This window comes from Dipodomys ordii, unplaced genomic scaffold (genome assembly GCF_000151885.1).
Source record: "Dipodomys ordii isolate 6190 unplaced genomic scaffold, Dord_2.0 Scaffold56, whole genome shotgun sequence".
Lineage (NCBI taxonomy): Eukaryota > Metazoa > Chordata > Mammalia > Rodentia > Heteromyidae > Dipodomys > Dipodomys ordii.
In genome coordinates this window covers 9465727-9482292 of record NW_012267272.1, presented here as the reverse complement: position 1 = coordinate 9482292, position 16566 = coordinate 9465727, and the positions used below count along the sequence as shown (strand labels likewise).

The 16566-nt window shown below is 50.3% G+C and overlaps 1 protein-coding gene across 1 annotated transcript; it reads left to right on the top strand.

The window, feature by feature from the left end:
* The first annotated feature begins 1385 nt into the window (after window positions 1-1385).
* On the top strand, window positions 1386-14271 carry LOC105989542 (TRPM8 channel-associated factor 2-like). The gene is made up of 8 exons (XM_013021643.1): window positions 1386-1446; window positions 3433-4069; window positions 6515-7506; window positions 8082-8179; window positions 9192-9405; window positions 9739-9978; window positions 11080-11417; window positions 13815-14271. Exons 2-8 carry the CDS (start codon window positions 3447-3449, stop codon window positions 14067-14069), a joined length of 2760 nt encoding a protein of 919 aa, XP_012877097.1. The 5' UTR covers window positions 1386-1446; window positions 3433-3446; the 3' UTR covers window positions 14070-14271.
* The last annotated feature ends 2295 nt before the right edge of the window (window positions 14272-16566 follow it).

Sequence of the window (16566 nt, the reverse complement as noted above, 5' to 3'; positions counted from 1 at the left end):
GATCTATTGATAAAGGCAGCAATCCTTCAAGAAAATAGGACGATGGTGAATATCCATGTACTCAATGTTGATATATTCCATTTCATTAAACAAATAGCGCTGATTATTAAGTAAAAGGGCCAGGGGGCAAATTTTAAAATTCCTAGTATCAAAGAAAAACACACAAGCCACAACGTACCACCAGGCGACTCTCATAGTGTATGACTGAGGGCCTCCACTTAAAAACAAAATCAGAGCAGTCTCTGTGTTCGTGGCTCAAACCCACGTCCAACCCTGGGCGAAACTCCAGAGATCCTGGGCCAGGTCTCAAGGCCTTCTTAGCACACGTGGGCCTGGGTGAGGGACACCTTCAGAAAGGGAAAGGCCCGCGGCCCGGAGGGTGCACGGCCGCCTGCGGCCGCCAGGGGGAGCGCGCGCCGCGGCGGCGTCCACGCGGCAGTGGCCCAGCCGCACCCCAGGGAGGACCCGCCGGGAGGAGCCACACCCCACGCGCGGCTGCGGGCCACGCAGTTGTTGCGGGGGGTGGCTGTTTCCCCCGAATATGGTTTGTGGGAGATTTTCTGACAACTTGCCGAGGCCTTGCCCGACAGCGGGCAGGCCGCGACCCCGGAGGAGGCGCTCTGCCGGCCGCCGTCCCGCCCCAGGTAAGGCCGCCCCGGGAAGAGAGCAACCTCCGGAAAGGAGGCAGTGGTTGGGGCGCGGCCGATCCACCACAAATCCCTGCATGGCCCCCCTTCCAGCCGCACTCCCTCCTCCGGACACGCCACCCCGAGTCAGCCGCCCAGCGGGACCACTCCGGTCAGCCCTGGCATCCTCAGCCTCCGACAGCCACGCCCCAATGCGGCCCTCCGGGAGGCCACGCCCCCACGGAGCCACGCCCCAGCACCGCCCTTCTGAGACGCCACGCCCCCGTTTGAGCCACGCCCCGCTGTGGCCCTTCTGAGATGCCACGCCCCCACTTAAGCCACGCCCAATGCGGCCTTTCCTACATGCCACTCCCCCGTGACGCCCAGTGCAGGCCTGCGAGACCACGCCCCCATGTAAAACACGCCCTTCTCCGGAGAAGTTATCCCCCTGCTGGAAGCCACCCCAAGGCAGCCGCTCTCCTAGAAAGCCCCAAGCAACCACTACTTATCCACGTTTACTGACACAGCAGTCTCCCTCCACAGATCCACTCCTGGTTGGCCAGGTCCTTGAGAGGCTTCGCCCGGCACAACCCCGCCCCGTGCAGCCCCGCCCCGCGAAACCCCGCCACTGAGACCTTGCCTCTGGAAGAGCTGCTCACTTAGGCTCCGCCCCTGGAGGCCCCGCCCCGGGGAGACCCCGCCCGCCGAGGCCCCGCCCCGGGGAGACCCCGCCCCGCCGAGGCCCCGCCCCCGGGAAGCTCCGCTGCCGTCCGCAGCGCCTGTCCGCACCGCGAGTCCGCGGGGATCCCAGCACTCAGGAGTGAGTTTTTCAGGTTTCCTGAGTCGCGGGCGGGTGGTCCAGCCCCTGGGGGCCCTGGGTCCCTCGAGCTGCCCGAAGGATGCTGGGGGCCGTTCCCTCCCGGACGCAGAGGTGTTTGTGGGGTCTGGGTTCCGCAGGCCGCCGGCTGCCCCGCACCCCGTCCCCCCCCACACCTGGGGTCCGGACGGGACGCCCGCCCGTCCACCCGTGTCCGCGGGGGCCCGCAGCTGGGGACATTCTCGTGTGTTTCCTTCGCTTATCTGCTCAGAGGTGCCGTGCACTCCGGCTTCCGGATCCGTCTCCACTTAACCCCGAGCGGGAACACCTCAAGCTTTCCAGCCAGAAATTGTAGGAACGCGGTGGAAGAGAAGGAGGGAGGGGAGGTGGAGGGGCAGGCCTGTGAGCGCCACGGGGATTGCGGGCAGACTGCGTGGCGCCGGGTCCGCTGGGACTTTAGGAAGGAAAGTGGAGTGGGGGCGCAGGGAGGGCTGCTAAATAACCCTAGAGGCCTACAAACGAAATGTGCCCGAGAGCTCTGCAGATCTCACCTTCTGAGGCTGAAATTTGGAATGCAGCCTGGAGACTTAACCCTAGCTCAGTCTGGATAGGCACGTCATAGGGAGAGGGCTGGCAGAATGAAGTAACTGCCCACAGGAATGGGAGGGACGAAGAAAGGGAGACAGGGAGGGATTAAATCTGGTACCTGACTTGGTTTAAGTTGTCCTCCAGAGCAAAGCCTCATACAGAGATTTGCCTGCAAGGGGTTTATTTGGGAGGAGAGGCAGAAAGCCAAGTGAGGAAGTGGCCAGAATGAGACAGGGAGGGAAAGGAGACCAATAAGAGGATGTGGCTGGCAGGTGGGGAGCAGGGGAAGACCCCTGGAGCATGGGAGGGGCTGGTAAGCTGCATTCAGGACAGCACTGGCCATGTGTCTGTGGCTCCCTCCATCTGCGATGTCACTGTCACCACTGTCACCCACCCTTAGAGGTGGGTGAAGGAAGTGCCAAGGGTCCCCACAGCACCATGTCCCCCTGCCCATGTCACTCAGGGGAGCCCAAAGGGGCAGCTGAGGAACAGGTTGGAGTGTTTGTCCTGTGCCTGTAATGAACTCAGTTTTCAGCATATTAAGTGAACAAACACTTTTTCAGAAGTATCTAGAAAGTGCAGAATGCCACAGCCAGAGAAAAGCAGGGACCAGTCCATGGGGGAAGAGATGAACATTTCCAACAACTCACATTTGTGACAGGTCAGTGACATTTCTATCCAAGGAAATAAAACACCAAGTCAGCTGGCAAGTCTCAACTTGAGCCTTTCCCTGAACTACCCACCCTGCTGAATCCAGTCCTGCCCCTTGGCTTGCTAGTCACCTGCTGGGAGCCTTTTCTACAGAATTTCTACTTCAGCTCAATGCCACTTTGCCACAGAGGACTTTCCAAGGTCTCAATCTAAAGTAGTGCTCCAGTTGTTCCATATCTTATCTTTATATTTCCATCACAGTGGTTTTTAATGGCTGCATTTTCTTTATCTACCTACTTACTGTCTTTCCCTTCCTGTAGTATCTGAGTCATGACAGCATGGTTCCTTGTCTGTCTTGCTCCTGGCTCTGTTTCCCAGTGCTAGAGCAGTGGTTAGCAGTGGGGAGTCTGGTATAGCTTTGTGGGTGAATATATTTAATTGCTGAATTGTTTTTTCGGTGTGTATATGTGTCCTTTCTTGAGTTTGAACTCAGGACCTTATACTCTTAACTTGGCTTTTTCACTCCAGGCTGGCACTCTACCCATTGAGCTATAGCTACACTTTCAGGTTCTTGCTTGTTAATTGGAGATAAGAGTCTCATGGTCTTTTCTGCCCAGGCTTAGATCTCAGCCTCCTTAGTAGCTAGGATTACAGGCATGAGTTACCAGACCTGGCAGATGTTTGGTTTTATTTTTTAACTTGGTCTTCTATCTGTTTTGATCACAACCTGGGCCTTTGCTTCCTCTGCAGCTATTGCCAAAACCATGGCAACATCTCCTGCTGCGGCTTTTGAGACTCTCATGAATGGAGTGAAGAGCTGGGACCTCCCCAGAGGGCCCATTCCCAGTGAGCTCCTTCTTACTGGGGAGGCTGCCTTCCCCGTGATGGTGAATGACAAGGGCCAGGTGCTTATTGCTGCGTCCTCCTATGGCCGGGGCCGCCTGGTGGTTGTCTCCCACGAGGGCTACCTGTGTCATTCTGGATTGGCTCCCTTTCTTCTTAATGCCGTAGGCTGGCTCCGGCCTTCTCCGGGAGCCCCTGTAACAGTGCATCCGTCCCTGGCATCACTAGCAAGCCTTTTGCAGGCCTCTGGCATCGAGACACAAATTGGGCCACAACCCGGAGAGCCCTTAGGAGTTTACTGCACCAATGCCTACAGTGACACCTTGCCTGAGAAACTGGTCCAGTTTATGAAACGTGGAGGCGGCGTGCTCACTGGGGGCCAAGCCTGGTATTGGGCCAGTCAGCACGGCCGTGACAAGGTGCTGTCCACGTTCCCTGGGAACCAGCTGACCGGCGTGGCAGGCGTGTACTTCACTGACGTCTATGGTGATGTAGGCCGTTTCAAGGTCTCTAAGAAGGTGCCAAAGATTCCACTCCATGTCAGGTGAGTGTGTGTTCCCCACTAGGGAGTCTGAATTGTGTTTAATAATCAAGCTGAAGTGTCTTCTTCAGTGAGCTTCTCTTTCAATACGGATAGTACTTTTTTACTCAATGTTGGAACGCCCACAGATCAAAAGGAGGGTAATTGAAACGTACCAAGACCCAAAAGAGGCTGGTCCTCACTGCCAGGCAGTCCTTCTTCCAGTCCAGGCAATAATCTGCTTCAGAGAAAAGCTCATCTTACGTGCTACTCTATCCCTGCCTATCAGTTTCTTAAGAAAATGGAAGGACATTTGTGGGTGTGAGCAACTAGCATTAAGCCAAGCCCTGTTCTGGACACATGGTGGTGCAGCAGAGCACAGCACCAGCAAACCATGCTGCCCAGGAGGCCTGTGTTCCAATGGAGATCTAGGTGTGTAAGGAAACAAATCAACAGATATTCTGTCAGGTTTTTACAAAGCGGGGAAATCAAGCAAGTTTTGCAGACAGCGTGTGAAGAGGAGAGTGGGAGCTATTTTATTTAGTATCTTCAGGGAAAGTGTGTGGGTCAGAAGACCTGGCAATCACACTGAATCAATATTTAATGGTGTTTTAAAGAAGGATTCAAGATATGGAATAGATGGAAAAGTAGAAGCGCACCAGGACATCAGCTACATCAGGACAGACAGTGGAGGGGGTGGTGTTATAAAAGGCCAGGTGCAATGGCCACCTTGTGTATAATGGAGCTGTGGCTAGCACTGTCCAACCGGGCTGGACCCGAGATGGGAGGTCAACCTGGGCAGAGCTGGAACCCTTTCTTCTACCTTCAGTTGTCTCTCTCCTTCTCATGGGTTGAGCCCACCTGTATCTGGGGGTAAGCAAGCCAAGGTAATACAACTTCCTGTAGCACAGAGGGTGGCCAGAGAGAGGGACCAGTGGCTTTACATGCAAACAAGCAAATGGCCAGCATGGAAGGCTTCTCTGGGAGGTAATGTTTGAAAAGGACACCTTAAAGAAGTGAGAGAACAAGCCCCATCTACAACCATCAGCTGAGGAATCGAGACCTAGCAAGGAACCAGGGCTGAAACCCAAAACAGAAGCAGGCTGGGTACATTCCAGGAACATCTAGGAAGCAAAGATGGTTGGAGCTGCGTGAACAAAGGCTGGATCAAAAGGAAGCAAGGTCCTGCAAGAAAGACCATCTCAGCTAGACCCATCGATAGAACTTGTTTGGGGATAGAAGACAGAGAATCTATACAGAGAATTTATACCAAGGACTCACGTGATGTGAAGGATGGAGAGGCTGATCAGGAGGCCACTGAACTAAGCCGCCTAGCTAGTGGCTTCCGCTACCCTGGCCATAGTGGAGCTGCAAGGGAGAACTTCCATTGTATACGCTGAGGTAGCACTTGCAGACTTGGCTGTTGGGATGAATATGGAAGAAGAGGGGAATGAGGAGTTGAGAGTTGGGGTTTGAGTTGCCTAAAGACAGGTATTGCCATCTACTGAGTTGTGAAAGACAAGAGATCAAAAGCCAGTTTTGGATATTTGGGCTTTGATATGGCAGTGACTCTGTCTATATAGTGGAGGCTTTTCTATAGCAGATGCGTTAAACATGTTGAAGTTTATTTTTCTTGTGCAGGATGAAGCCTGGGTAGGAAATGCAGGCTTCTGGCATTGCTCCCATGGGCCCCAGTCTATGACTCTCTCTCTCTTCTCTACTTTTGTCACAGTGCATTGCTTTTATGTTTATCGCCATAAGATAATGACTCCAGGCACTATAATTATGTATACCTAGACAATAATTAGCTAGAATAGATACACCTGCTGGGTCTGTCTCTTTTAATTTCGAAAGCCTTTTATTGTGGGGGAAGTCAGAACCATTAGACTTTCATTTATATCTTAGGAAGCAGGATTAAAGCTTGGCCAGCCTCAGCTCCCTGGGGGCCTGAGAGATCAAATCTTTTTAAATGGGCAGTATCTCTGAAGAAAGAAAGACCCTGGCAAAAGAAGAAGGGGGTCCTGTCAATATCGAGTGAAAAGCTAGCAGGGCCCTGGACCCTCACTCCCAAGACAGGCAGGCTTGGAATTCTTTCCCTTCTAACTGGGTTGGGGAGGTGCTGCGGTTACCAGGGAGACTGGGTGAATCAAATTTGTTTGTTTGTTTTTTTAAAAAAATTCTTATATTAGGAAACAGACAGGTTAAATTCTGTCAGCACGATCCTCTTAATTACCCCCAGGAGCCTCTACCTCAGCAAATGAAAGCTGTTTTGCTTCATCTACAGCTCCATGTTGTATCTCTGCCATTGCATTGGAAGTGTGTTTTACATGGGTGCTTTTTTAACCTCTTCATGATGGCCCAAATGTTATTGATCAGCAATGGAAAGGTGGACAGGAGCCCTGCAGTCTTTCCACTGTAAGTGAGCTCTTACTACTCACTGTAGCCTCTTGGTCTCTTGTGTCTCCTCAGGTGCGGGGTGGAACTCAGACAGGACCAGCAGCAGCTCTTGGCGGGGATCTCTGAGCTGGACATCAAGACAGGGGGGGTCCCCTCACAGCTGCTGGTCCACGGGGCCCTGGCCTTCCCTGTGGGACTCGATGCCTCCCTCGGCTGCTTCCTGGCAGCTGCCCGCCATGGCCGTGGGCGAGTGGTCGTGGCTGCTCACGAAGGCCTGCTCTGTGCTCCCAAGATGAGACCTTTTTTGCTCAATGCTGTTCACTGGTTGGCCAGAGGCCAGAAGGGCAAAGTTGGGGTGAATACAAGTCTTACAAAGCTGCACTCATTGCTTGTGGAGCAGGACCTGGAATGCACCCTGGAGTCCCAGCTAACCAAAGACCTGTGTGTCTATTGCTGTGTGGCTTACAGTGACCGGGAGGCCAAGAAGATCCATGAGTTTGTGGCTGAGGGCGGGGGGTTGCTGATAGGTGGGCAGGCCTGGTGGTGGGCTTCCCAGAACCCAGGCCGCAACCCCTTGGCTGGCTTCCCTGGAAATGTCATCCTCAACTGCTTTGGCCTCAGCATCCTACCTCAGACCCTCAGCCCGGGCTGCTTCCCTGCCCCTACTCCAGACATGCAGAGCTACCACCTCCGCAAGGCGCTGTCTGAGTTCCAGGCAGTGTTGAACCATGGCGGGGAAACTATGGAAAAAAGCCATCTGGCGAAGCTGGGGGTAGATGGCGCGGCCTTCCTTCAGATTCCTGCAGAGGGCCTTCCCGCCTATATATCCCTACACAGGCTGCTCAGGAAGATGCTCACACAGGCTGGCCTCCCAGCTGTGAGCAAGAACAATCCAGTAGCCAGAGGCTCCCATGAGGCCACCATGCTCTGTCTGGCCACAGAGTTGGCACACTCAGGGACTGATTGCTCCCAGCTGGCTCAGCGCCTTGGCAATCGGACCTGCTCCTCCACGCTGCCCCCATCAGACCATCCCATCGCCCTGGAGATCAATGGAAACAACCCAGGTAGGGGTGAGCAGTGCTCACCGCATCCCAGGCTGGGATGGTAGGTAGACATGGCTGATTTCGCAAGGCCTTAGACATGCTGGGCTTCAGGAAGGCTGGCTCCATGCTTTACTAGGCATTTTCAAGAAGATAGGCCTTAGAGTTCCATGGAAGGCCTAGAAGGTAGGAGGCAGAGACTGGGAAGGTGGTGGTTCAAGGCTAGACTGGGCATAAAAGTAATGAGCGAGTCCCTGTCTTCATGCTTGTAGTGCCGGCTTTGAAGGAGATAGAGGGAGGAGGATCCTAGTCCAAGGCCAGCCTGAAGCAAAAACCTGAGAGCCTATTCAAATTATAACCAAAGTAAAAACGGGCAGTGACATGTCTTAAGTCATAGACTCCTGGGTCGAAAGAACAGTGCCCTAATTTCAACCATCCATTCCAAAAAAAAAAGCCAAGAAGAAATACAAAGACAGGAGGGGTAGGTGCAGGGAGCGTGAACAGCCTGGATTCAGCAGGGAGACGCTGGGATGAGGGTGGGGATGGGGTCATAGTAACGTGCGAGCAGAGAGCTCAGCCTTCTCTTGGACTCTTGGCAGGCGACGGTGAAGCCTGGGTGAGCACGGGGCTCTATGTCCTAGAAGGGCAAAGTGCAGAGGTCTCCTTGCCGGAAGCGGCTGCCTCTGCTGGCCTGAAGGTAAGGCGGTCCTTCCCACTTCCCTATCTAGCTCAAGGCTTCAGGGGGGACGGGGAGAAAACCACCCTGTCCCTCTCAGGGTCTGTGAGTGACTGCAGCCCAGAGACCAGTCCCACAGCCACCACCACATCCCTGCCCTGGGACATCTGACTGCACCCATCCCTCTTAGACCTGCTAGCACCGGCCTGGCTGGGTTTTACCTCCTCATCTGGACATCCAAAGGCCCTTTGGATTATGCTCTTCCTGGAGTTTCACCCCTGCTCAACTCTGAGAGTCACCCCCGCCCCACTTCAGTGGGGCTCTGTTGTGTTAGCGTTCCCTCCAGAGCTCCCCTGCTTCTACCCAAGCAAGCCCAGGACCGCAGATAAAGTGGCAGGGGCGTGTGGAATAAAGGGGAGCCAGGCCTCTGTGCCTGAGCCCCATGACTCAGCCTCTGTTGGCAAGGGGCCGCCGCAATCTCCCGGTCCCCTTGCAGCACAGGACTTGCTCTGCTGCGCAGGCCTGGTACAGGCTAGGCTTCGGCCTGGTAGGAAGACAGCACGGTGCCCTCCCGCCTCAGCCTCAGCCTTGGGTTATACCTACTGGTATCTCACCGAGACATGCTGGAGGTCTGGCCGCCGTCGGGCTCTTTCTATTCCTAGGAAAGAATGCTTGTACGTTTTAGTCTGCATGACATCGGAGTGCTACAGCTTTGTAAGTTTCCATGTGTCACTCGCTAGTGGAAAAGAGAAGTTGGGAGCTATGTCTAATACCCTTCCTGTAGACACACACACACACACACACACACGTACACACGTACATATATCCATACCCATACCCCCCACACACATACCTACACATGTACACACACATACCTACACATGTACACACACATACCCCTCCATACACACGTATACACTCACACATACCCCCCACTTAACCCCCCACATACACATATAGTCACACACACACACACACATACCCTCAGGGACTCTACTTCCCACACACACACATGGTGACCACACCTGTCCAGGTACAGATTGGCTGCCACACCGACGACCTGACCAACGCCAGCCAGCTGTCTCGGGCCCCCGTGGTCACTCACCAGTGCTGCATGGACAGGCCCCAGCGGTCTGTCTCCTGTCTATGGGGTGGCCTCCTGTACATCGTCGTGCCCAAGCACAGCCAACTTGGCCTGGTACCCGTCACCATCAGGAGGGCAGTGCCTGCCCCCTACTACAAGCTGGGTGAGTGCAGGGATGGAGGGAAGAAGAGCTGCCGACACGGTGGAGTGAGCGCTGGCTGCCCCAGGGAAGGGGAAGAAGGGTCAGTGGAGAGGAAAAGGAGAACTTTGAGCGGTGAGCATGCAGAGTAGAGATACAGAACACCGGGTGTCCATGGAGACTTCGGGGCAGAGCAGAGCAGAGAGAAAGGTCTGGAAGTTTCTCTTCATGACACAGCCTAGAGCTCCGTGGGAAGGCAGTTCATTATTTCAGTGTTCTCCTCACGGAGTTCAAGTTGTATTTGGTCAGCTCTAAGAGAAGTTGGGACAGCATGTGGCAGGTTGGTGTTTATTACAGGTAAGACGACCCGGGAGGAATGGAGGCGGAATGTCAAGGAGAATGCGGCCCCTTGGGGAGAGCTGGCCACAGACAACATCATCCTGACAGTGCCAACCACACACCTCCAGGCCCTGGAGGACCCCGAGCCTCTGCTCCGGCTCTGGGATCAGATGATGCAGGCCATAGCCAGGCTGGCAGCCCAGCCCTTCCCTTTCTGCAGACCTGAGAGGATTGTGGCTGACGTGCAGATCTCCGCTGGTGGGTACCCTGGGGAGCATGCGCAGTCAGTGCGCACGATTTAGTCATCGTTTTTTCACTTTGGTGGTACAGGGTGTTGTAACCAGGGTCTCATGCTCGCTAGGCTGAATGCCTGTCACAATTACCCCTTCCCTTTTTTCCTTGTATCTTTGGGAGATGGCTCTTAACTTTTGCCTAGGCCAACTGGACCATGATCCTCCTATTTATGTTTCCCATGTCTTTTGGGGTAGCAGGCGTGGGCCGCCATACTTTGAACTGAAATCCTCCCAGTCCCAGTCTCTGACCCCCAAGTACCTGGAATAACAGGCATGAGCCTCTGGACCCGACTTGCACTTCACTTAATGTCCAAGATATAATAAAGAGTAAATAAGGAGGGGAAAAAAGACATAGAAGACATGTACCATGACAGAGCTAAAAGATGTTTCTGATTTTAAAAAAAAAGGTAAATAATTGCTGTCTGCAAGATTCATAGGACAGACAGTAGGACAGTCTCCTTAAGTTGGTATTGGGCGGTCCCTTACGTCAGTGAAGGTTATTCCAAGGAGAGTATACAAGTGAATTATTTTCTTTAAAGATAGTCAGCATTGAAAATGAATGAGGAAACAGAATAATGAAGTTTGCACTAGGTGTGGATTGGTAGAAAGGAAAGGGCAGGAAATCAAGAGCTCTGCTCCCCCCGTGGGAAGATTGCATTGAACTTCAACTTCCTTACCAGTAAAGAAAGAAAGGACGAAGCTATTTCTGTCGTGGAGTACAAATCCAGATGGCAGTGTAGAGTTGAGGGAAGGGTGGAACTGAGCCTGTGCTAGCCTGCGAGACCTCGCATGGAGACAGAGGACCCACAAAAGAAGCCTGGGATTCCAGGGAGGATCCTGTAGAGTGCATCCCTGTACGCTCCAAAGTAGAGTCAGGAGGGGAAGGGTGGGACGGGAAGGAGGTGCTCCCACAAATCCATCTACTTTACAGCCACCAGAGGCATTCTGCCATTATTAGAGACATCCATATGGGGCGGTGGGGAAACGTTCCCCAGTGGAAGGAAGTGGAGGGAGAAGGTTGGAGTGGCGCTTCCTTCCCAGCTGCAACTCTCCCTCCCCCCCCCAGGCTGGATGCACTCGGGGTACCCCATCATGTGCCACCTGGAGTCGGTGCAGGAGCTCCTCCACGAGCCGAGCATGAAAAGCAGAGGTCTGTGGGGACCCATCCACGAGTTGGGCCACAACCAGCAGCGCCATGCGTGGGAGTTCCCCCCGCACACCACCGAGGCCACCTGCAACCTGTGGTCAGTGTACGTGCATGAGACCGTCCTGGGCATCCCCCGGGCACTGGCCCACTGCGCCCTGAGACCAGCCGAGAGAGAGAAGAGAATCAAAGCATACCGGAGCAAAGGCGCGCCGCTGCAAGACTGGAATGTGTGGACGGCTTTGGAGACATACCTGCAGGTACCGAGCGGAAATCGGAGAGGATTTCATGGGCTTTCCACACCCTTCATTCTCCATCTCCTTTATGACCTCTCCCAGCCTGGGGTACCACCTCCCCTCCGTGTGGTTCGTGGGGCTGGGTGCGTGTATGATGAGAATAACCCAGGGTCCCCCTCGCTTGAGCTGATATACTGCAATGAAAAAGCTATTACAAAAGAATGAAACAGGGTAATTGTCTCTGTTCTCTAGCACATTGGTGAGGAGCTTACATAAGCTCTGAGTGAGCCATGCTGAGACTGAGTCACAGTTCCTCCCCTGCTGGTTTTGGCTTTGATCTCCTAATACGTTTCCATTCACTCATTGTCTCTTGTGTTTTCCTCTCCTTACTTTTATGGGTCTATGGGTCCCATGAATGTTAGCATCCTTATATAATGACTAGAACTTGACAACAGAGCAATTGAATTGCAGTAGAGCCTTGTAAGAATTAAATGGCACCCATTTGAATCAACATTCATTAAAGAAAATAACTGATAAACCTGCTTGAGCAACACAAAAGTTGAGCCTGTTTCCTATGAAATAAGCACACATTTCTATCTATTCCCCCCACCCCACACCCGGGCCCTGGGCCTCCAATTCTGCTTTGCATTTCATCCCTTGTGAGTTGTCAGAGCTGTTTCCTGGTCTGATTCCTCCTGCTCACTACTGCAGTTCTACTGCTAAGGGTGGTATGACCTGCTTTCCACAGTTTCATGCAAGGGCCGTTCAGGTAAATGATGAACTTAGAACTGAAACTTGGCAGCTAGTGAAAGGCCAAGCTTTCGTACCATCTTTGCTTTTTTTTTTTTGTTTCTTTCAATAATTTTTGGAAGAATGATTGTAAGATTATCTCAGTCCAGGCACAATTTTGCATTGTGCTCCTTCCTTCCTTCCTTCCTTCCTTCCTTCCTTCCTTCCTTCCTTCCTTCCTCCTTCCCTCCCTTCCTTCCTTCCTTCCTTCCCTCCTCCTTCCCTCCCTTCCTTCTTTCTTTTCTTCCTTCCTTCCTTCCTTCCTTCCTTCCTTCCTTCCTCCTTCCTTCCTTCCTTCCTTCCTTCCTTCCTCCCTCCTTCCCTCCCTTCCTTCCTTCCTCCTTCCCTCCCTTCCTTCCTTCCTTCCATTTTTCTTCCATCCTCCTGTTCCTCTTCCTTCTCATTGTCTTCCTCTTTATCCTCTTCTTTCTCTTCCTCCTCTTCCTCTCATCCTTCTTTATTGTGAAGATCAAACCCAGGTGTTTCCACACAGTTTCTATATGCTTTATTCAGCCAGCCCGTGGACCTACAGAACAGCAGATTTTAATGGTAGCTTGTCACCAAAGTATCAGTTAAAACTCTCCTTCCATCCCATCCACCCACTCGTTCACTCTCCATGAACTGATTCCTGCCTATTTATATATCTGTCACTTCCACTGACCTGGGTCCTCCAAACAGATACAAGTTCTTCATCATTTTTGCCAAGCACCATGTCTGGCATATTGTAGCTAACTCACAACTATTTCATCTTTAATAAAGTTTAATCTATGAATGCATTAATTAATAGGCCATGGTCAGGGAGACTGCCAGAGGCTAACTATCAAGGACAGATGAGCAGTAATGAACGCTGAGGGAGGCTTGCCTCAAGCTTCTTCTGTCCTGGGGTTTTACATCCAGATTTAAAGAATTTTCTTCCATAAAACAGGAGAGAAGGGAATGGAAATCCACAGACCTCTACTAATTGCAAATTTCTGTAATCTTATTTAAGTGAGTTTCTCTACTTTTAAGCTGCTTATAACATGCCTGTTTCTTTTTCTTTGCCTATAGAGCACCTTACAGTTAGTCAAAGGTCTGAGGTGGCTTGTAAAAAATACAGTTATTGTTATGTCTGGAAAATGTTGGAAGTCACCAACACTGATAGGCCAAATATTTAGGCTATGGTAGTTTCAGGGTTGGAGGCATGGCTCAGGTGGTAGAGCATCAGCCAGTGAGCAAAAACATCAGATACCCAGTTCAAGTCCTGGTCTTAAACCAACAAAATGAAAAGGGTATGGTGGTTTCCAATCTTAATCAGGCCCAAGTTTGTCCTGAAGCTGAGGAAAACTTCTTAAGATTTGATTAGGTTTTGGTACAGATAATCATTCATTGACTATTTTCCTCTTTCCATGTATTATGTCTCCCATGAGCCCCTCTGCTAGGCTAGACATTATTGTTTTATGGCAGAGAGCTGGAGTGAGCTATGGAGGTTATGTTTGTGCAGTGAGATGTTTGGCTTATGTTTGGTGGAGAGATGGGGGCCAGAAGAGAAGTGAATCTGATGACAAGGGGGAGGAACTCACAGTAAATGAAGTATATTCACGAATATGCTTTGGCAAACCTGACTGTGCTTCTGGCTGTTCTTTCTCTTTCCAGCTCCAGGAGACCTTTGGTTGGGAGCCATTCACCCAGCTTTTTGCCGACTACCAGACTTTCTCTGGGCTCCCCAAAGACAACACGAGCAAGATGAATCTCTGGGTGAAGAAGTTCTCTGAAAAAGTACAGAAGAATCTGGTCCCCTTCTTTCAAGCCTGGGGCTGGCCTGTGCAGAAGGAAGTGGCCAATAGTCTGGCCTGCCTGCCTTGTTGGTTGGAGCACCCCATGACCGTGTACATGGATACCAAGGAGTAAAAGACATGGAGCAGATAGGGCAGGAGATGGAAAACGATCCCACTGTGATCCGGCCTGCCGCACTCGGTGCCTTGAAGCATTTCTCTCAGCCGAATTAATTGCGTGTCTTGACAGTCATTCCATGAGGAAGTCTCATGAGGACAGCTGATCTGGAGAATGTGCTCTTAGGACTCCCCTCATCTCATTCTTCTCTACCACAGGGTCATTTTCCACATGTTCAGGAAATACTTCACTGAAAGGACAATAATGACCCCTGACACCTATTGAAATCCTGGAGTAAGAATTGGGAGTTTAGACATGGTGTTGTCTCTTTGTTTCCCCAATCATATTTATGTTTTATTAAACTTTCTAAAAAATAATCTTTAAAGAGTTGTACGAAGCATTCGCCCTTCCAAAGCAGTTTATTCATGCAATCTTGATCAATGCCACCCCGTTCGTCCCTCACAACCCTACCCCCACTCAATTTTCTTAATGTTGTAGGATGTGCATTGAATTTTATAACTACATTCTCCCCCCACCCCCCGGTCCCCATAACACACTAGCAGCAAACGTGAGCAATGTTTTAATCCGGGATGGGGCCTGGGAAATGGAAGGAAAAGCCTTATAAGATCCATTCAGAAACTGGCAATATTTGTTATAAAAATGAGCTTTTAAAAAGCATAAAAAAAACATTTTTGTGTATGTTGTGATGGTCCCTACACGGATTATAACATGATCTAAAAGCTAAAGTTGGCCTTTTTTAGGGTCACAGCAAGACAGCACATAACATTCCCCTTTCTTTTTTCTTTTTTTGGAAGTACTGAGGTCTGAAAACAAGGCACTGGCTTTGTGCTTGCTGGGCAGCTGTGTTCCACTGAGTCTTACCTCCAAGCCCTCTTTGTAGGGGCTGATTTTAAGATAGTATCTCACTTTCGGTCCAGGCACATGCATCTGGGCTGTGATCCGCCTATTTTAGCTTTTCTTTTGTAGTTGGGATAGCATACATGACCCCCCCCCCCACTCAGCTCTAAGTTGAGAACTTTTCCACTCAGGCTGGTCTAGATCAAGCTCAGCCTTCCAAGTGACTAGGATTACACGCATGAGCTACCTTCCCCAGGTTCCAGAAACATTCTTTAATTATAAAATACATCATATTCACCAAGCTCTAACTAGGATACTGGACCATTAAGGTAATTGTTATAAAATGAATTATCAGACCAGCATTATATTAAGAGATGGTTGTCAATAATCAAAATTCCCCAAGTCCCCCAAGACTATAAACTCCTCTCCTACCGCCAAATGGAAAACTACCCACGCCTTGGGATTTTCCTTTGTTTTCCTTTCAGGTTTACTGCCTGTGTACACAGCCTTGAACAACATAGTTTATTTTTAATTGATTTTAAGTTTTATAAGAATATGATAAGGTTGAATTTCAGTGTCATCTATGACTTCCTTCTGGTGTCAGATATTGTTTGTGAAATTCTTCTGGGTTGATACATAGAGCCAGAGGTTATTTTTATTTCCGCCTAATATTCTGCTGTATGACAATGATTCACTCAGCTAATCTATTTTGCTACATTTTTGATACATATTCAAAGTTTTAAATTTGGGTACAATTCATTACTATAAACATGTTTTCTATGGGTTTTGGTGCAGGTAAGCAAGAGTTTCCCTAAAATACCTTAAAAATAGGACTATTATATCACAAAATATGGAAAACTTCCATTTTGATAGATCAAAGCAAGTTGAAGACAAATTAGACATCGGAATTTGTGAGTTTCTATTGCCTTAAGCACTTGTGATCACGATATTATTAGATATTTTCATTGGGTCAAACTTGTGAATACTTTATTATTGTGGTTTTAGTTTGTTTGCCTGCTAATGAAGTCCATCAGCTTCCATGTTAGTAATGCATTTGAGGTGATACTTTTTGAAGTTCAAACTTGTTGTGCATTTTTCTGTTGCTTTTCTGTGTGTCATGGTATTTTGGCCTGGTGGTAGATGGCGGCTTCAAACATTTCTGTGTATTGCAGATGCCTTCTCCCACTCTGGAGGCTGCCCTGTCACTTTCCTTAGACTCTGTTCAGAAATACAGTTTCTTACAAATCGTTTAAATAGTGATGCATGTGGACCCATTGCAACAATGAGATGTACAAGTCATTATGTCGAAAAACGAACTTTACGACTTTGGTGGGGTGGGGAGGATCGGGTAGGGGGCGGGGGGGGTGGTAATGGGAAGCGATGGGAAGGGGAAACAAAGGAGGGGGCAACAATGCTTGATAAGAAATGTACCCATTATCTTGCCCATGTAATTGTAACCCCTCTGTACAGTATTTTCACAATAAAAAATGTACAAAAAAAAGAAAAAAAACTAAATACAGTTTCTTAATTTCGGTGTTGTCAGAGTTATCAGTTCTCTTTTTTTATGGTTAGTGCTGTCTGTAGACCGAGTGACAAAAATGTGTCTCCAAATTTGATTAAGCTTTATATTAATATTATCTCCCAAAAGTTTCATAAT

Coding starts and splice junctions, on each gene's coding strand:
- LOC105989542 (XM_013021643.1), top strand. CDS start 3,447: ATGGCAACATCTCCTGCTGCGGCTTTTGAGACTCTCATGAATGGAGTG. Junction 7,507..8,081: donor GATCAATGGAAACAACCCAG/GTAGGGGTGAGC, acceptor GACTCTTGGCAG/GCGACGGTGAAGCCTGGGTG. Junction 11,418..13,814: donor CTTTGGAGACATACCTGCAG/GTACCGAGCGGA, acceptor TTCTCTTTCCAG/CTCCAGGAGACCTTTGGTTG.